Raw genomic sequence first — 20,637 nt, forward strand, 5'->3', positions numbered from 1 at the left:
AACTATAGACATGCACTAAAATATGATCTGAAATCTCTTAATTTTAAAAAGTGCCAAGATTTCTAACAAAGAGTAGTTAAGTGTGTAAGACCTAAAGATTATTTTTTATTTTTCTTGCCTATTTATTCCTAGGAATCTCATGTCTTCATTCTCTGGGCAAGGTTTATGATCTTGTCTTTAGACATGAATCTGTGGCAAAAGGAATGAAAGCTTAACTCTTGCCAGAAATTTAGTTGAAAAGGATTTGCTATCCCTTAAGAGTTGTTTGGCTTAGTTATTGTTCTGAATGTTTTGAGAAGCTGTTGATTATTTTCTTGAGAAGGGTAGAGGAAGGGAGCACCTGGATATATTTTTAACTTATATAATGAACACCATTTTCTGAAATGGTATGGTATTTAGGGATGGACATCTGTTGTTTGAGCATAGACTCGTTTCTTCTTTAAAATTTTTTATTTTATTTTTTTGACTCACTGTTTCTTTAAGCACATTAAGGTGCCACCGGTTAAGAGTAAACTAGGACTATTTTTTACCTTTTTATTTCATCTAAAAACTGACTTGACTTTATTAGTTCATACAGTGAGGCAGCACATTTTTGTTCACACAGTTCATTGTCTTGCTGAATATTTTAAGCCATGTAATTATTATAGAACCTGTGTGTTGATATAGAATAGATTGTAGAAGCTATGTTTGCATTGGTAACAACAAGTAGTGACTTCAATTTTAAAGAGCAATGATAAACTGTAATCGTAGAGAATTATTTTTATCTAGGTACAGTCAGCTTTGAATTAACCATACTAACAGGCCAGACAAGTAATCTGCTTTCATTACCACCCAGACACCTCTATACAAGCTATCAAAGCAAACAGCTAGATGGTGAGCAATCTGCATATCTGCCCCTGGAAACAATGGCGATATACTTATCTAAATCAGCAGTTCCACAGGTCAAAATTATCTTTACAAGAATACTAAGATGTTACTTGCATTCTTCACTCTCATTTCCTCTCATAGACTGCTATATCTTGGTATCATAATATCATAATAAAATAAGATCATGTGGTAAAAGGTGAAAATAGTTTTGATGTCCTTTTCCTGTTACCAGTTAGCTGCCAGTGAAGTACAGATTCTGTTTTTAGGTTGAGGTGCTTTTAACGTTCTATGCTGTGAATTTAACCAAGATAGAATGTGGTTTAGAAAGGGAAAAAAGATGAGTTGTAGACAAAAAAAAAAAAAAAAAAAAAAAGATTGAGGATTCAAAATGTACTGAACATTCATTCATTTAACAATTATTTATTGAGCACTTACTGTGTACCAGGTAGTCTTTTAGTTACTAGGAGTATTGCCATAAAGAAAACAGACTAACGTGTCTGCCCTCATGGATTTTCCATTCTCATGAGGGGAGAAAGTTACAGGATAAATAAATAAAATACATAGTTTATAAATGTGATAAATGCGATAGAGAAAAATAAAGCAGGGAGGGGATAATGGAAAGTTAAGGGCAGAGTGCATAAAGTGGTCAGAGAAGGCCTCATTGGAAAGTAAAAACTTGAAGGATGTACAGGAAGAGTGTTGCAGGCTGTGGGCACAGCCAGTGCAAAGGCCCTGTGGTAGAAGCAGGCCTCGTATGTTTTTGAAACAGCAGGAAGGCCCGTGCAGAGTGCACCAGGGAGAGTGGAAGATGAGGGTGGAAAAACAAAACAAATTGTTTAGGGACTTGTGGACCATTGTTTAAGCACTTTGGCTTCCACTGTGAGTGAGATGGGAAGCATTTAGTAGTGATTTCATTTTCAGAAATATCATCTTGCATTTTTGTCAAGGAGCCATTATTCATCAAGCTGCCTGTCAGTAGCTACAATCTTAAATGTAAATGTTCTTAAATGGTTTTGTTTGGAGAAAAATAAAATTTATATTTTTACCAGACTGTTAATGAAAGATGTAGAAAGTTAATTGCTATCTTCCTAAAAATGTATGATTCTTAGTATTTGTACATTAATGTACCATTTCATTGAAACAGAACTATTTGTTCTGCATGTTGCTGCAATAATTCTTTATGTGTAGTTTTTTTTTTTTTTTAACTTGGCTATTGTATTTAATGTTGACTTTTTTTTTTTTTAAGATGTGTTGGTTAATTGCCTCATAACAGGCTTTGCATTGAAGGCTGATCTTTTTTTGTGCCTGTGCATGTATCTTTTGCTTGTTTGTGCTTGCGATAATAATTGTGCTTTTCAGTAGACATCATATCTCAGTTATGAAAATCAATTTTTATAAATGGTTTGATGCAGCTAAAATTCTGTTGTGTCTTGTCTTGATTAGCATCTTCTAAAGTACTAAAGAGCATGTGTGAGAATTTCTACAAATATTCAAAGCCCAAGAAAATTCGAGTATGTGTCGGAACCTGGAATGTGAATGGTGGGAAGCAGTTTCGCAGCATAGCTTTTAAAAATCAGACACTCACTGACTGGCTTCTTGATGCACCCAAGTTAGCTGGCATCCAGGAGTTTCAAGGTTGGCTTTTTATAATTTGGATTTAGTTAATAAATCCTGACTGTGATGTATTGATCTAGAAAACAAATATAGCACTTCAGAGTATGCATTAATTTATGAAATAAACTTGGAGCTATACATTTGAAGACCAATGTCTTTAAAGATCACATCTATTAAAATCTTACCTTTTTAAAATTTCTAGACCTTTGTTTTCTACTTCATAAAAACATATAATGGTAAAACAAAAAATCTTTTTCTTTTCATAGTTTATTCTCAGGAAGTAGGAATTCACACATAGATTTCTTTGAAGGCAACCACACATATAAGAAAATCTAGTTTTGTTTTTATTTTGTTTTTATTTGTTTATTTTATTTAACATTGATCATTTATTAATTTTAACCAAAATAATATAATTAAAATATAATTGATCATTTGAGTTTTATTTTTCAAACCTACTATGTCCAATTTTTCAATTCTTAATCCTCTATTTAGTTACTAAGATAAGAAATGTCAGAGTGGGTCTTGAGCAGCCTTATAAAACTAGTGATATTTATTGGTACTTTATGTGATGACTTAAGAATATTGGTTTATCCTTGAAAAACTTTGTTGGCATTCAGTTTGGGTTCTCTGCACCAAACTGTTAATAGCCAGAACCAAACATTGAGCAGAGGACACTTTTATTAAGATTTTGGGCTGGGCACAGTGGCTCATGCCTGTAATCCCAGCACTTTGGGAGGCCGAGGTGGGTGGTTCACCTGAGGACAGGAGTTTGAGACCAGCCTGGCCAACATGGTGAAACCCCATCTCTACTAAAAATAAAAAGTTAGCCGGGCGTGGTGGCGTGCGCCTGTAATCCCAGCTACTCGGGAGGCTGAGGCAGGAGAATCGTTTGAATTCAGGAGGTAGAGGTTGTGGTGAGCTGAGATCCCTCCACTGCATTTCAGCTTGGGCGACAAGAGTGAAACTCCTTCTCAAAAAAACAAAAGAGAAAGGGCATTTTAATAAAAAGTTTGGGGAAAATCCCAGGGTTTAAGATGAAACTGATGAAAAATAACTAGAAAAGAAAAATTTAATCTCACACCATTTCCTATACACATCACCCTCACATATAAAACTTGGTAATTATATACTATTTTAAAAAGGAATTAAAGTTAATTTTTAAAAAGAAGAAAATTAAGTTCATGATTCTAATCAAAATATTTTTTTCTTTCTTTCTTTCTTTCTTTTTTTTTTGAGATTGAATTTAGCTCTTGTTGCCCAGGCTAGAGTGCAGTGGCAGGATCTCGGCTCACTGCAACCTCTACCTCCTGAGTTCAAACGATTCTCCTGCCTTAACATCCTGAGTAGCTGGGATTACAGGCATCTGCTACCACGCCTGGCTAATTTTTTGTATTTTTAGTAGAGATGGGGTTTTGCCATGTTGGCCAGGTTGGTCTCAAACTCCAGACCTCAGGTGATCCACCCGCCTTGGCTTCCCAAAGTGTTGTGATTACAGGCGTGAGGCACTGTACCCAGCCTACAATGCCCTTTCTTACTTAACCGAACTTGAAGTTGTAATAGTAATAATAAAATAACAGCTAACAGTATAATTCTGTGTACTTTACATGTGTTCATTTAATCCTCAGAGCTGACCTATTATTTCATAGACACCATTATTCCAATTTTACAGATGAAGAAACTGAGACATAGAAAGGGAAGGAACCTGCCCATGTTCGTGCAGTAGTGGCAAAGCCAGGATTTGAACTAAGGCAGTTTGGCTTTAGAGTCTGTATGCCAAGCTGCATTTTATATTTGAACTTGGGCAAGCCTCCTGTCTGTAAATAAAAGACACAAATAATCTTTCTTATGTTTGTGTAGCAGATTAAATGAGATGATGTATGCATGAGCCTTGCACATAATAGCAGTCAATAATTCTTTTTAAATTTCAGTATCAGTTCAGACTATAGGCTCTTCTTTTTTTTTTTTTTCTTTTTGAGACAAGGTCTTTTTCTGTTGCCCAGGCTAGGGTGCAGTATCTATATCATAGGTCACTATAACCTCAAACTCCTGGGCTCAAGAGATCCTCACTCCTCAGCCTTCTGAGTAGCTAGGACTACAGGCATGCCACCATGCTAAGCTAATTTTTTTATTTTTATTTTTTTGTAGTGATGGAGTCTCACTATGTTGCCCAGGCTGGTCTCAAACTCCTGGCTTTAAGTGATCCTCTCACCTCAGCCTTCCAAAGGATTTGGCATTACAGGCAGGGGCTGTAGCATCTGGCCATATAGGCTCTTTCTAGCTATTTGTCCCCATTTCTAGAAACTTGGGGCACCTGAAGTCTCGCTGGGCAGCTTTCTCAGGCAACTCTGTACTCCGTTAGTTCTTGTAGTTTCCAGAGTGCCAGTAGCTAGACAGGGTGATGTGTCCTACTTTCTGAATCTCTCCTAGTTTTCCTGGATTTCTTTTACCCAGAAAATAGCAAAAAGATCAAGCTTATGTTTTTCAAATTTGAATGTGAAGAATTCCTCCCAACTGTTACCAGCAATTTGAGGTAGTTTCTCAGTCACTTTATTCTTTGTGCCTTTTCTGAATAATTTCTTTCTCTCTCCAGTTTTATGTGAGATTTTGATTTGAGAAATGATTTGTTTCTGTGCTGTTTCTGGTAAAAACTTTAGCAAGAATTTTTTCAAAGTGAATTCTGAAAGGACTGAAGAATCTTCAAGGATAAGTCTTAAAGAAGCAAACTTAGGACACCCTAATAGAAAGTAAATTTTAATAATTTTATTCCACTCACGAGTTTTTGCCTTTAATGTGAATTTGGTTAAACTCAAAACACAAAAATCAATTTTTATGAGCTCTGGTGTTATATTGTATTGGGTGGGGTTGCCATTTGCCTGAGGCTATATTTAAAAGTATTTCTTGGATGCTTAATTTTAGATAAAAGAAGTAAGCCAACTGATATATTTGCAATTGGTTTTGAAGAAATGGTAGAATTGAATGCTGGAAACATTGTGAATGCAAGGTAAGCTAACCACATTAATACACTGAAAAGTTTGCCAGTTGAGGGAAACTATGGAGGACAGATAATTAAGTAATTGTTACAAGGATAGTTTGAAATAATAAATGGAAAAGTGCTTGTTAAACTGTAAAAGAGCATTTCACATACTTTTGGGTCTGAGGATTTCTCTGCACACTTAAAAATATTGAGAATGTTAAATAACTTTTGTTAATGTTGTTTATGTCTTTCTATTTATATTAGAAATTAGAAATGAAAATTTAAAAACATTTAATTCACTTAAAAACAATAATACTATTGCACGCTAACATAAAATAAATTTTTTGAAAAATAACTGTTTCAAAACAAAAAATTTACTGAGAAGGGTGGCACTGTCTTGTCGTTTTCCAAATCTCTTTAATGTCTAGTTTAAGACAGCCAGATTCTTAAATCTACTTCTGTGTCAGTCTGCTGCAGTATGTTGTTTTGATTGAAGTGTATGGAGAAAAATCACATAACTATGTAGTTTGAAAAGGAAATATTTTAATAACCTTTCTAGATAATTTCTTCTCTGATACTACACCAAAACAGATCATTTCTTCTCTGCTGTAGTATAGATAACAGAGAAGTATTATCTTGGTGTAGTGTAGATAAGACACTACACCAAATGGTAGTGTCTTAAAGGTTAATTGCAAAATGGAATCTGAAACCATATTGATGAACTTTTTGTGCTCTATTATTTTAAAATTCATCTTTTACCTTTGCATGATTTTGTAACATCATGTATTGGTCACTTGGGTTCCCTAAGTTATGTAGCGCTTCCAAATTTTACACATTTCATTATATAATACCAAAGCATCATATTGTTTAATTACCATCACTGGTATTTGCATCAGAAAGTAATTGTTGGGAAGCTGTAAGGATCATGGTAGCAGATACAAGTTTTCCAGAATACTAATTTTTGCCTGAAAACTCAAGTTTTTTCATTGAAAACAAATGCTCTTGGTTGTTTTTCTTGAAGAGACAGACTTAGCTGAAAAAAATGCCAAGTAACCTAAATCTAAATAACCATTGTCTGTCATTAGTTCTTTTAAGGAAAAATTGTATTCCAAAGAAAAAGTGGCAGTTTGACTCCCAACTTAAAGTATTTTCTTTTTTTGAGTTATAGGTCATAAGTCAGTATGCAACTAAAGTGCTTTGTGTTTATTTCCTGTGTATCACACAGAATATTAAAAAGATGCGACCTGGGTTGAGCTTTAATAAAATTAATAATGTCTGTTGCTTCATCAAGGACATTCTTAGGTGAAGTGGCATTTTTTTTTTTTTTCTGCAGGTATATGGCAGTGGGGATTGTAATGACGACTAGTATAGTTTGGTGCCTGGATTCAAGCGAGAGCACCAGCACTTTTACCCATTGTTGCTTTTGCACCATCAGTGCAAATGTCGGTCAACACAGTGAAAGATGTCTTAATAGTTGTGACCCCGTGGGCTTTGGGAACCCTCAAAGATGGCCCCAGATCACACTTGGGAATTGCTGCTCTGAACCCATATTATAAATACAAATTATATGAGTGAAGCTTAAAGCTTCAGTGTTTTATTTTAATAAACTATGCTTGCTTTTAAATTTCAGCAGTTTCCCATATTTTATGACATTTTAAAAGATTTTTCAGGAGAAAATTATAGACTGAAATAGTCATCAATCTTGCAAGTGACAAATATTTTATTAGCCAAAATGAATAACAATTCACATCAGGAAAATTGGAAAGAAATCAACTTCACTCATTTTGTTGTTTGATTATGTTTCCTGAAAAATATATTCAGGTCTTAAACTAGAATATAACTCCAAGGATTCCTAGTACTAAGGGCATGGATCAATTGTTTGTCTAAATAGAGTTTAATCAAATTCTTCTTTAGGCTAGGTTTAATCAAATTCTTCTTTAGACTGGGCGTGGTGGCTCACACCTGTAATCCCAACACTTTGGGAGGTCAAGGCAGGCGGATCACTTGAGGTCAGGAGTTTGAGACCAGCCTGGCCAACATAATGAAACCCTATCTCTACTAAAAATACAAAAATTAGCTGGACATGGTACCCCATGCCTGTAATCCCAGCTACTCAGGAGGCTGAGGCAGGGAGAATCGCTTGAACCCGGGAGACAGAGGTTGCAGTGAGTGGAGATTGTGCCACTGCACTCCAGCCTGAGCAACAGAGCGAGACTCCGTCTCAAATATATACATATACATATACACACACACACATATACATATATACACACACACACATAATATATATATATATTCTCTTCAATAAAGTGGTGAATATTTACTCATTTATTTAAGCAGTATCTACTGAGCACCATTCTAAGTACCTCCAATGAATCAAACAGAAAAATCCCTATCTTCATGGACTTTGTATTCTAGTGGGAAGAATCAGACAGTGAACAATAACAACAATAAGTTAAATTATACAGCATGTTAGAAAAGTGCAATGGAAAACAGAGGAAAAGGGAACCAACTATAGGTTCACAGGGAAGTGTTGGAAGTCTCAAATGAATGATCAGGATAAGGTTCATTGAGAAGATGAAGAATGAGTTTCAGCTACTTGGGGGGCTGAGGTGGGAGGATCGCTTGAGCTTAGGCAGAGGTTGCAGTGAACCGACATCCCGCCACAGCACTCCAGCTCTGGGTGACAGAGTGAGACCCCATCTCAAGAAAAAAAGAGAGATTAGGAGACATGACCAGCAAATGCAATATGTGGACCTTGTTTGGACCCTTTTTAAAGAAACAAACCAACTGTTAGAAGATTTTTTTTTTATAAATGGGGAACTGTATGTATAAACTATTAGATGATAATAAGGAATTGTTAATGTTTAAATATGATAAGGTAAAGAGGATGGAAGAAAACAGATTGGCAAAATGTTGGTAATTTCGAAATGGGTATATGGTGGTTTGTTTAATGATTATGTCTTCTAATTTCCCATAGCAAGATTTTTTAAAAAGACATGAATTGTAATTTAGAAAAATTTAAAATTTTAAAAAGTGGGGAAATGTATTTGGAAGCACGTATAGTTAGCTGTCCATATCCTTGGGTCTCACATCTTTGGATTCAACTCATCAAAATATTAAATATTTTTTAAAATTATGTCTGTACTGAACATGTGCAGACTTTTTTTTGGTCTTTTTTACTTACAGACTTTTTTATATCATTATTCCCTAAACAATACAATATAATAACTAATTACATAGCATTACATTGTATTAGGTATTATAGGTAATCTAGAGGTGATTTAAAGTATAGGAGAGATGTACATGTACAAGTATTGCTCCATTTTATATAAGGGACTTGAGTATCCTTGGATTTTGGTATCCACGGGAGGTCCTGGAACCAATCTCCCATAGTACTGTACTTCTCTGTCATCTTAATGAATACTTAAGGAAAAAGTAAAATGTATAAGTTTGAGTTTACTCACCCAGTTAGTAGTCATTTAATGTCTTTATATTGTCTTTGTAAAGAAGTAATAAATTAGATTTTGAAATGTGGTTTTCTTTTGGCTAAATTATAGATTTTCCTTTTTAAAGGAAACAAAAACAGCCTAAGCTTCCTTCAGAGTCTTAGGAAATTTGGGTAGATAAAGGTGTAATTGACAATTGTCATAAAAGAGGCTACTGTCAATTATCTTTTTTAAAAATTCTCTTTTTAATATTTTCTTGTAGCACAACAAATCAGAAGCTCTGGGCTGTAGAACTTCAGAAGACAATCTCCAGAGACAACAAGTATGTGCTGCTGGCTTCTGAACAGTTGGTGGGCGTCTGTTTGTTTGTTTTTATCAGACCACAGCATGCTCCTTTTATCAGGTCAGTGAACAGAACACTCCTCTAAGGCTACTTCCTACCATTACATAACAAGAAAAGCCTAGAATGTTTATTGTTTCAGTTCTTCAAACAAAAACTATCCATAGTTCTTGTTTTAAAATGGGGTTTTGGGGGTTTTGATTAAAGACTCACTAATAGCTTCACTGTACTATTTCAAAGGCTTGCCCTCAAAGTGCCATACCATGTGTACTTATATGATTATGTATATTCCTAATTTCCTATGCACATGGAACTCTTGAAATTTCAAATCTGCGATTTAGAATTCTTTGTTTCAAAGGGATGTTGCAGTTGATACTGTGAAGACTGGAATGGGAGGTGCAACTGGAAATAAGGGAGCAGTTGCAATCCGAATGCTCTTCCATACAACCAGCCTTTGCTTTGTCTGTAGCCACTTTGCTGCAGGGCAGTCACAAGTCAAAGAAAGAAATGAAGATTTTGTAGAAATAGCACGAAAATTGAGTTTTCCTATGGTAAGCTCTTGCTGCTTGTTCTTGAAGATAAAGCTTTGAAATGTATTTTAATTTGCCCCAAATTCTACATCATTGTTTTTGAAACTTTAAGATAGTTCCTAAAAACATTAAGAATATTCACCTAAATAGATATTTCATGTATATTAACCCAAAATATCTGAGACAGGTCTCAGTCAATTTGGAAAGTTTATTTTGCCAAGGTTAAGGACGTGGCCATGATGTAGCCTCCAGAATTCAGAATGAGATGTGCCCAAGGTGGTCAGGGGCACAGTTTGCTTTTATACATTTTAGGGAGACCTGAGACATCAGCCAATATGTGTATGATGTACACTGGTTCGGTCTGGTAAGGCAGGACAACTCGAAGTCAGGGCTTTCAGGTTAGAAGTAGATAAGAGGCAAAAGGTTGCATTCTTTTAAGTCCTAGATCAGCCTTCCACTGAATACATAATTTAGTCTGGCTCAGTGAATCTGCATTTTTACATAAACAATAGGGCAGAGGAAGCAGTCAGATGTGCATTTGTCTCAGGTGAGTCTCAGAGGGATGACTTTGAGTTCTGTCTGTACTTTGTCCACAAGGAATTTCCTGTGGGCAAATTGTGAGGGAGTATGTAGCTTCTTATCTTTGGAGCTATCTTATTTAGGAATAAAGTGGGAGGCAGGTTTACCTGTCATAGTTCCTGGCTTGATTTTTCTCTGGGCTTAGTGATTTTGGGGTCCTGAGATTGATTTTCCTTTCACATGTGTTATTACTGTTGGGTTAAAGAAACAGGACATGGGAGGAGACAAGCATATCTCAGGCAAAGAAACAGTTGTAAAACATTTTTGAACATTGATTGTTTTGAATTTAAAGTTCTGTCTCATTGCTTTCAGGGAAGGATGCTGTTTTCCCATGACTATGTATTTTGGTGTGGTGATTTCAACTATCGAATTGATCTCCCTAATGAAGAAGTTAAAGAGCTCATAAGACAGCAAAATTGGGATTCTCTTATAGCAGGAGATCAACTTATCAATCAGAAAAATGCTGGACAGGTATATCCATACTTCTTGCATTAAGATTTTGGGTCATGAAACATGCCTTTTTAAATCAAGATGTTTTAAAATTTTCTTGGGGTCTTTTTATACTTAAATATTTATAGGTAGGTAAATAGATAATAGAATTATCTTTCCTTAAAGTATAGTAGGATGAGCTGCACGCAGACAAGAACCCCTCAGACACCGAGTTGTAGAAGGAAAGGGCTTTATTCAGCTGGGAGCATCAGTGGACTCACGTCTCCAAAGACCGAGCTCCCCGAGTGAGCAATTCCTGTCCTTTTTAAAGGTTTACAACTCTAAGGGGGTCCATGTGAGAGGGTCATGATCGATTGAGCAAGCAGGGGGTATGTGACTGGGGGCTGCATGCACTGGTAATCAGAATGGGACAGAACAGGACAAGGATTTTCATGATGCTTTTCCATACAATGTCTGAAATCTATAGATAACACAAGCAGTTAGGTCAATGGTTAATTTTTAACTACCAGGCCCAGAGCTCGGTGCTGGGCTGTCTGCCTGTGGCTTCCATTTCTGCCTTTTAGTTTTTACTTCTTCTTTCTTTGGAGGCAGAAATTGGGCATAAGACAATATGAGGGGTGGTCTCCTGCCTTATTCCCCTCTTTGAGAACTTCACTCATTAGTGGGAGTTCTCACTTTCATCCTCACTTACCCATGTCGTCTTGCAAGACAGATCGATAGTGATTCATATAGTACACTTGTGCTGAAGCATTTTGGTGAACTAAAGTAGCAATGAAGCTTTTTATCATTTGAAAAAGTACAGGTAGCAAATAAGGGAGCAGTAAACAGGTTCCTATTACTATTATAACTCTTATTATAAGAGTTTTAAATCCTCCTTTCGCTGGGAACCATTTTCCAAGCATGGTCCCAGGATCAAATCCATGCCACACTTGCACAGGTACATGTGCCAGTTTTATCATATCTCTATGTCTTCAACTACTTGCCCTTGATCATCTATGTATAGACAGCAATTAGTAAGGTTAAATTTCCCACAGACCCCTTCCTTCAGCTGCTAGCAAGTAGTTGAGAGCCAATCTATTTTGATAGATAGCATTTCTTATCTGAGTTTCTTGCCGGGCCAGAATAGTCAAGGCTCTGCAGGTTTTATTAGTGATTATTTCTAAGATAGCTTATAACTGTATGATTCGGTTGAGCATGTAAATGGTATCCTCCTGAGCCGTCTTGTGCCCAAATAGCAGGCCCGTAATATTGTATGATTCTCTCAGGGGGCCATTCATCATCTTTCCAATTCCTATAGCTATGCTTCTCTTTTCGTGGGAAGCATAGACAGGGAAGCCCAGGAGTTCGCCTGTCTTTATGGGCAGTAGGAAGAAAGATGGTTTAATAGTGCCAACACAACTGCCCACTGGTCAGGTAATTTGATGTAAGCTGTATGCCCACATATCCAGTATAATCCAGTGGGGGCTGTCCAGTTCCCCGGGAGTCCGGGTGGGTCCACATGGTTTGCAACTTTGGGAATTTACTAAATGGATTCATTTCTGTGTGATTTGAACTCCACCAAGTGACTGTTTTTGTGGTACCATTATACAGTTTCTGTCCCAGACAACTAAGTTGTTCTACGGGGTGAGTGAATTCTTTTCCTTCTCTAGCTATACAATATTGCCCAATAATTGGGGTTTTTAGGACCCAGAAATTATCAGGGTGATTCTTTTGCACCAGGAGTTCATCAGGAACTGGGTCTGTAGGTACTAATTCTCAGGCTTCCCATGGCCATTGATCTCCCATTATAGTTCCTCCATATACATAACATGAAGTGACATTGAGAGACTGGGCTACATGCTCGGCTAGTTGCAAAAACAAATTTCTTGTTTTTCCTGGAATTTCTGGTACTGGCACATTTAGTTCATCATAGAAGGTCTGAAGCACTGGCTCAGGAGAGGGTTTGTAAACTTCTCCTAGAACTAAGATATTTACTCAAGGATCCAGTCCGGCCCCATCGATTCCTAAGATCACACGCTCCCCTTTTTTCCAGCAAGGATCAAGGGGATTGGTTATTACTAGCTCTAAGGGGTTACATTGTCCCTTAATACAGGAAGGGCCACTTTTTCCTTTCTGAAGGTGTACTGGATCCTTTTCATTTTTTATCCAAGTGGCCCAAATGACACAAGACCAGTATCCACATTCATTTCCACATAGTCCTAATTCATGACAAATGTACTTATTTTTGGTCATATAGCCTTTTTCCCAATCAAAAGAGCCACACCCATTCCTAACTTATTGCTATTAATGACAGCACAGGCATCAAATTTCATGATTATGTGTTTGGGCACCCCTTTTGCTTCTGTTCTGGCTAATACTTTACTTGTATCATTTACGAGTCCCCACCAGTCTTCAGTCCTTAATCTTACTTCAAAAACTGTGGACTTGGGAGGCTCAGAGGGGTCATAACACACATCTGGTCGGTCGTTTCCTGGGCTACATACCTTGTACGGAGTGTCATTATATAAACATGTTCCTTTTAAAATTCCTAGGCATTCATAGTAACTACATAGAACAGAAAGATTGTTTTAACTTGTTGCTTATCTCAGTAACCTGATGTATATACACTGAGAGCAGTCCTCCATGCGGGGAAAATCAGTGGAAGTTTTTACCATACAAGTCCAAATTATAAGGAAAATGAGTCCCACGATGATTCTCCTCAGCTTCGGCTGTGAGTAGACCAGTCAGCTTCCGGGTGTGACTGGAGCAGGGCTTGTCATCCTCCTTAGAGTCACTTTGCAGGGGTTGTCCAGGCTCAGTTTTGCCTCCCAAATTTCAGCAGCTGCAGGCTTCACATGGCTGTGGCGGATCCAGGGTGGGATTTCTTCTGCCTTTACAGCCGTGGGGGTGGTCAGGATGACGGCGTGAGGTCTTTTCCACCATGGCCACAAAGGGGCTACGTTCCAGTCCTTGATCCACATGCAATCACCTGGAGAGAAAGGGTGAGCTGAGGAGAATAAGCTGACGGAACACCTCTCATTTACCCAAGTTGAGATTGTTTGTGTAATTTTTCCCAAAGCCTGTAGCTGTCACTGTAACTCAATTTCACCAAACTCTCGGGGAGTGCCTGGAAGTCCCCCTAGTATAGGAGGAGGCCTATGATACAGTATTTCTTTTTTTTTTTTTTTTTTTGAGGCAGAGTCTTGCTCTGTTGCCCAGGCTGGAGTGCAGTGGCACGATCTCGGCTCACTGCAAGTTCTGCCCCCCCGGGTTCACGCCATTCTCCTGCCTCAGCCTCCCAAGTAGCTGGGACTACAGGCGCCCGTAACCACGCCCGGCTAACTTTTTGTATTTTTTTTTTTTTGTAGAGATGGGGTTTTACCATATTAGCCAGGATGGTCTCAATCTCCTGACCTCGTGATCCGCCTGCCTTGGCCTCCCAAAGTGCTGGGATTACAGGCGTGAGCCACCATGCCCGGCCAATACAGTATTTCGTAAGGGGAGTATCCTGTTTTCTTAGAAGGGGTGCATCTGATTTTAAACAATACATAGGAAGGGCCTGTATCCATTTTAATCCTGTTTCCTGACATACTTTCCCTAAACTATTTTTGATAGTCTGATTCATTCGCTCCACCTTTCCGGAACTCTGAGGTCGGTAGGTGGCATGTAGCTTCCAAGTGATTCCTAATGCCTTTGCTGTCTTCTGTACCAAGTCAGCCACAAACGCTGGCCCGTTATGTGAGCTGATTTGTAAGGGCAGTCCAAACCTAGGAATAAGATCTCGGAGAAGCACACGGGTTACTTCGTAGGCCTTTTCAGTTTGTGTTGGATAAGCCTGCACCCACCCAGAGTAAGTACACACAAGAACCGGCAAATACTTGTTACCTCCACGTTTCGGCATTTCTGTGAAATCCACCTGAAGATCCTCAAAAGGAGCCGCTCCATAAGCTTGTATGCTGGGTGGAACCGTGGGGCCTTGCCTCGCATTGTGCTGTCGGCAAGTAACGCGCCGTTGTGCTACTGCTTTGGCAAGGGCTGGCAAGTGTGAGATGTAGAAGTACCAGCCTAACAACTTTTCAAGTGAGTCTTGACCTAGATGAGTGGTTTCATGCACAACCAGTACAACTGTGGCTGTCAGCAGCTATGGCACAGCTACCTTCCCATCTGGCAATCTGATCCATCCTTCTTTTATTACTTGCCCCACTTCTGTGTGGAAAAAGTCTTTTTCTTCCTTAGAATAGGTAGGTACCAGGTCAGGTGTTTGAGGGAGTAAGGGGGCTGCTACTGATGCGCAGTAAGGGGTAGATGCTGCTTTTCGAGTTTTTGAGTCAGCTTGGGAGTTTCCTAAGGCCACTGAGGTGGAGGCTCACTGGTGTCCCCTGCAGTGCATGATTGCCACCTTCTGAGGTTTCCACACTGTCTCTAATAATTGTAGAATTTCTTGTTGATATTTTATGTCCTTTCCCCCAGAGTTTAACAGGCCCCTTTCCTTATATAATGCTCCATGCACTTGGACGGTTAGAAAGGCGTATCGAGAGTCAGTGTAGATGTTAATAGTCTTACCTTCACTGAGTTGTAGAGCCCGAGCTAAAGCAATGAGCTCAGCCTTCTGGACTGAAGTGCCCTGTGTCTATGGTTTGGCTTCAGTGACAGCATTCAAAGTTACCACTGCATATCCTGCACATCTCTCTCCTTGGGTTGATGAAGCTGTTCCCGTCCATGTATAACTCCCAGTCTACTGATGCCCATGGCTGGTCCCAAAGGTCAAGTCTGCTAGAATAAACTGAGTCCAACACTTCTACACAGTTATGCTTGACCGGGCTCTCTGATACTGGGAGCAGGGTGGTGGAATTTAGGGTGTTACAGTCTTCAGTGGTTATGCGTGGATTTTCACATAGCAAGCTTTGGTACTTGGTTAATCTAGCATTTGTTAGCCAGTGATGTCCTTTGGTATTCATCAAGTTACCACAGCATGGGAGGCAGGCCTTTATATTCAGGTTTTGCCCAAGGGTTAGTTTATCTGCTTCTTGTGCTTACTGGGCCGTTGCCGCCAGGGCCCTTAGACATGGGGGCCAGCCTTTGGAAACCCCATCTAGTTTTGAAAGATAGGCCACTGGCCTTGGCCAGAGCCACACAATCTGGGTTAAAACTCCAACTGCCATTTTTTATCTTTCTGACACATAGAGTGTAAAGGGCTTTGTCAAATCTGGTAGTCCTAGGGCTGGGGCCAACATAAGTTTTTCCTTGAACTCACGGGGACCTGCCACGCGCTGCTCTGGTGAGGCGTTCCACTGGGGCAGTTACCTACCCAGGAGTGCTCTCAGGATCTGCATTGCTCAGGCTGACCAGAATCCCCCACAGGGATGCTCCACAGGGCAGGCCTAAGCCGCCTAAGGGGCTGCCTCCTGGGTCTGTTAATCACCTTGCTTCCTGGTCAGGGAACCAAGAAATGTAGCAGCACGAGCCTTAGACAAGAACCCCTCAGACACCGAGTTGTAGAAGGAAAGGGCTTTATTCAGCTGGGAGCATCAGCGGACTCACGTCTCCAAAAACCAAGCTCCCCGAGTGAGCAATTCCTGTCCCTTTTAAGGGCTTACAACTCCAAGGGGGTCTGCGTGATAGGGTCATGATTGATTGAGCAAGCAGGGGGTATGTGACTGGGGGCTGCATGCACTGATGAACAGAACAGAACAAGACAGGGATTTTCATGATGCTTTTCCATACAATGCCTGAAATCTATAGATAACACAAGCAGTTAGGTCAGGGGTTGATTTTTAACTACCAGGCCCAGGGCGTGCGGTGCCAGGCGGTCTGCCTGTGGCTTCCATTTCTGCCTTTTAGTTTTTGCTTCTTTCTTTGGAGGCAGAAATTGGGCATAAGACAATATGAGGGTTGGTGTCCTCCCTTAAAAGTAATAAAAATAGGAAAGAGAAAACCTATAATAATTCCCGTAAAGAAAAATATAGTATGTATCTATAAGATTCACTTTCAAATAGAAGGATAAACTTTTTTTTCCTTGGTAATAGTTTAGAATCTTAGTCTTTAGGGCTGTTTTTTTTGGGGGGGGTTAAGTCTTGTGGTTATTGACTTTTCTTTTGTTTATGTCATCTGACTTTTGAAACACTTCTTAAAGCTCATGACCACAAAATTTGGGAATAATTTATTAAATATATATATGTTTTAGGTAAAAGGATCAGTGGCCATCTGGTATGGTGCCTGGTGATCCCTAGACTTGAATTCTAACACTTTGGGCACCATGTTACCTTTTCAGGCCTCAGCACCTCATTTGAGAATAAGATATCAGGCTAGATATTTCCAAAATCCCATTTACAGTTCCAAATGTCTCATATAGCTCAAAGATTGGGCAGAATTCCCTTATTCATGTAGTTAGTTTAATCAAATGTCAAACAAGTGGTATTGAAGCAGGATATTTCCCTGACCCCTTCGCAAGTGGGAACTGGAGTGCATGGGCACTGACGGGATGAACTCCGTTCACTTGACCCGCTGCGCTCCACCCCTGTGGGAGGGGGTGTTCTGGTGAGTGAGTGCAGGAGGTGGGGTGAGCACTTTTGGGCACCAGCAAGAACGAACTCTGTACCAGCTCCGAGGCAGCATCTAGGGGAGGGTGCCTGCAACTGCTGAAGCCCCAGAGGAAGTGTTACAGTGCCATTTTAGCTTTGCCGCCTGCAGATGGCTTAAGTGTTAACAGCTTAGTGGAGGGTCAGTGCGACAGCCTTATGCACCCACACTCATGGCACCCGAGTTCTTGTGTGGGGTCCAGGAGGAATGAGGTTGCATGAACAAATTGAAGATGGTAAATGTGGGGGATTTTATTGCCAATGAAAATGGCTCTTGGTAGGAAGGGGAGCTGAAAAGGGGACAAAGCAATAAATAATCTTCCCCTGAAGTCCAGCCATCACATGGCCAGACTCCTCTCCAAAACTACACTGCCAAGCTGTCCCTTTGAAGACAAGCTGCTTCTCTCTGACGTCCAGCTGCTTCTCTCTGCCAGCTGAGCCTGGGGTTTTTATGGGCACAGGATTGGGGGCAAGGCAGGCCATGGGCGGTTTTGAAAAAAGCAACATTTGAGCGGGAAAACAGGGATATAAGTTCTCACGTGGGGCTCTGGTAACAGGCTTTTTGGCTTGAGGGTGGAGCCCTTGCTGGGGACACACCCACTTTTGCCCAGAATTTCCCTGCCTCCTATCCCTATCAGTATGAAAAAGGCTCTGTCTCAGGTTATTTTTCTAAGCTTTGTTCCATTCAGCTAGAAGTGTTCGTCAGACGCGTACAGATTTCTTCTGAGAAGATCCAGCATATAGTAGACATTTAATGGATGGCTGCCTGAATGAAAACAGAACTTGTTGCTATTTGGGAATGACTTATTTTGTATATGTTTATTTTAGATTTTTAGAGGATTTTTAGAAGGAAAGGTAACCTTTGCTCCGACATATAAGTATGACTTGTTTTCTGACGACTATGACACCAGTGAAAAGTGCCGCACCCCTGCATGGACAGACCGTGTCCTTTGGAGAAGGAGGAAATGGCCTTTTGATAGATCAGGTTGGGAAATGGACTTCTTTATTTAATGTAAACTTATGAGGAAGCAGGGAATGACATAATATCAAATGAGGAGAATATTGTTTTTCAAGAAACATTATCTAGAATAGAATAAATAAATATGTCAGATTTTTAAAAATATTCTCAAATCTGTTTATAATAACTTATTTAATTTTTCAGCCTATTTTCATATAATTTCATGTAAAGAGAAGCAAGGAAATATTTTTGTGAAATTTTTAATTGAAGCTAATTTAGGTTTTTAACTAAACTAACTTTAGTGGTTTGCATATGTTTTGAACTGCCACTTGTCTCTTGAATTGTTTATGAAACACTGTTTAGTCACAGTCCTTTAAGTAATCTCAGAAGTAAAGCCATATCTTAATTTTTACTAAATAAAGAATAAAAAGATAACTTTACCAAAAGCCTTTCGAATTTAAAGGTGTTTAGACTGCCTGCCTATTACCAGGTGTTTCTGGCATTCCAGCCTCAAACCACTGAAGCTCACGAAAGGAAGGAGAATGCCTCTTTGCTCTACACAATCTGTCCTGCTCATACAGCTTCTCTTGTTTTCTTTTCTTCTGACTGCAGCTGAAGATCTAGATCTTCTAAATGCTAGTTTTCAAGATGAAAGCAAAATCCTGTACACGTGGACTCCAGGCACTTTGCTGCACTATGGAAGAGCTGAGCTGAAGACTTCTGACCATAGGTTTAAGCAGTCTCAGTTTTTCTAATGGTGTTTGAAATTTGTTTGAAATACACCCTTTTAAAAACATTTCTAATACATCTATCTTTCTTTATGCCTTAAGGCCTGTCGTTGCCCTGATTGATATAGATATATTTGAAGTTGAAGCTGAAGAGAGGCAAAACATTTATAAAGAAGTAATTGCAGTTCAGGGTCCACCAGATGGTACGGTATTGGTCTCAATCAAAAGTTCTTTACCAGAAAATAATTTTTTTGATGATGCCTTGATTGATGAGCTTCTGCAGCAGTTTGCAAGTTTTGGTGAAGTTATACTTATAAGGTAAGATGTTTATTATGCAAAAGTAGCTCGTGATTCATAAACAATTATTTCTATATAGAAATCACCTTATTTGGGGAAGGAGAGAATTTTTAAAAAGAAAGATATCACCTTATTTAGTGTTTAGTATATGGTATTTTTATTTCCAAACTAAAGAAAAACCATACTGTGGATATTATTCTATAGGTTTTATAACTGAATTCTCTACTTAGAAAGCTCAAATGAATAGCAAAACTTTTTTTTTTGAGACGAAGTCTGGCTCTGTCACCTAGGTTGAAGTGCAATGGCACAATCTCTGCTCGCTGCAAGCTCCGCCTCCTGGATTCACACCATTCTCCTGCCTCAGCCTCCCAAGTAGCTGGGACTACAGGCACCTGCCACCACGCCTAGCTAATTTTTTGTATTTTTTAGTAGAGATGGGGTTTCACCATGTTAGCCAGGATGGTCTCGATCTCCTGACCTCGTGATCCACCCACCTCGGCCTCCCAAAGTGCTGGGATTACAGGTGTGAGCCACCTTACCTGGCCATGAAACTTTTTTTTTAAGACAGGGTCTCACCCAGTCGCCCAGGCTGGAATGCAGTCGTGTGTTCATGTCTCACTGTAGCCCCAACCACATGGGCTCAAGCAATTCTCCCACCTCAGCCTCCCAAATAGCTGAGTCTACAAGTGCACACCCCCATGCCTGGCTAAGTTTTGTAGTTTTTGTTTGTTTGTTCGTTTTGTTTTTTTTTGTAGAGGCAGGGTTTCACCATGATGCCCAGGCTGGTCTCAAACCCCTGGCCATAAGCGATCTGCCCAGCTTAGCCCCACAAAGTGCTGGGACTACAGGCATGAGCCCCCACATCCAGCTAAATAGTGAAACTTTATGTGAACAATTGAAAACAAAAATAGGTGTAAGTTCAGATATGAACTCTCATGATTCCTATACAATAGAACATGTAACAAAACCCTATAACAAAATGAAGCTGTGATTGCTATTTTTTTGTTTGTTTGTTTTAAGGAGAAGTAACAGTGACTCCCTCCCTGCCTCAGTTAAAAAAATTTGAGTAATTTTAAGTATGTTTAATTTCTAACAAACAGAGATGTGATGAATAGTCAGGAGTCATTCCCTTCCTTGGTTTCCCTTATTGACTTAGCCATCTGCCTTTTGCAGAACCAGATGCCTCTTTCGTTGTTTTAAAAACTTTCTCTTCCAACTATACAGCAGTTTTGAGACTGAATGATGTGCATGTGTGCATGTGTTTGAATTTCATAGGGAAAGAGGTACCATTAAA

At 39.2% G+C, this 20,637-nt stretch overlaps 1 protein-coding gene across 4 annotated transcripts in view; it reads left to right on the top strand.

The window, feature by feature from the left end:
• Nucleotides 1-20,637, top strand: part of SYNJ1 (synaptojanin 1) — a 101,481-nt gene that overhangs the window by 53,658 nt on the left and 27,186 nt on the right. For all 4 annotated transcript variants that reach the window (XM_025380212.1, XM_025380210.1, XM_025380211.1 and 1 more), the window contains 8 exons: nt 2,311-2,502; nt 5,398-5,482; nt 9,167-9,307; nt 9,603-9,795; nt 10,666-10,824; nt 18,189-18,345; nt 18,931-19,048; nt 19,149-19,364. In XM_025380212.1, coding sequence (XP_025235997.1) covers nt 2,311-2,502; nt 5,398-5,482; nt 9,167-9,307; nt 9,603-9,795; nt 10,666-10,824; nt 18,189-18,345; nt 18,931-19,048; nt 19,149-19,364 — 1,261 coding nt within the window. The remainder of the gene's footprint in view (nt 1-2,310; nt 2,503-5,397; nt 5,483-9,166; nt 9,308-9,602; nt 9,796-10,665; nt 10,825-18,188; nt 18,346-18,930; nt 19,049-19,148; nt 19,365-20,637) is intronic.

This window comes from Theropithecus gelada, chromosome 3 (assembly GCF_003255815.1).
Source record: "Theropithecus gelada isolate Dixy chromosome 3, Tgel_1.0, whole genome shotgun sequence".
In the NCBI taxonomy this organism is placed as follows: domain Eukaryota; kingdom Metazoa; phylum Chordata; class Mammalia; order Primates; family Cercopithecidae; genus Theropithecus; species Theropithecus gelada.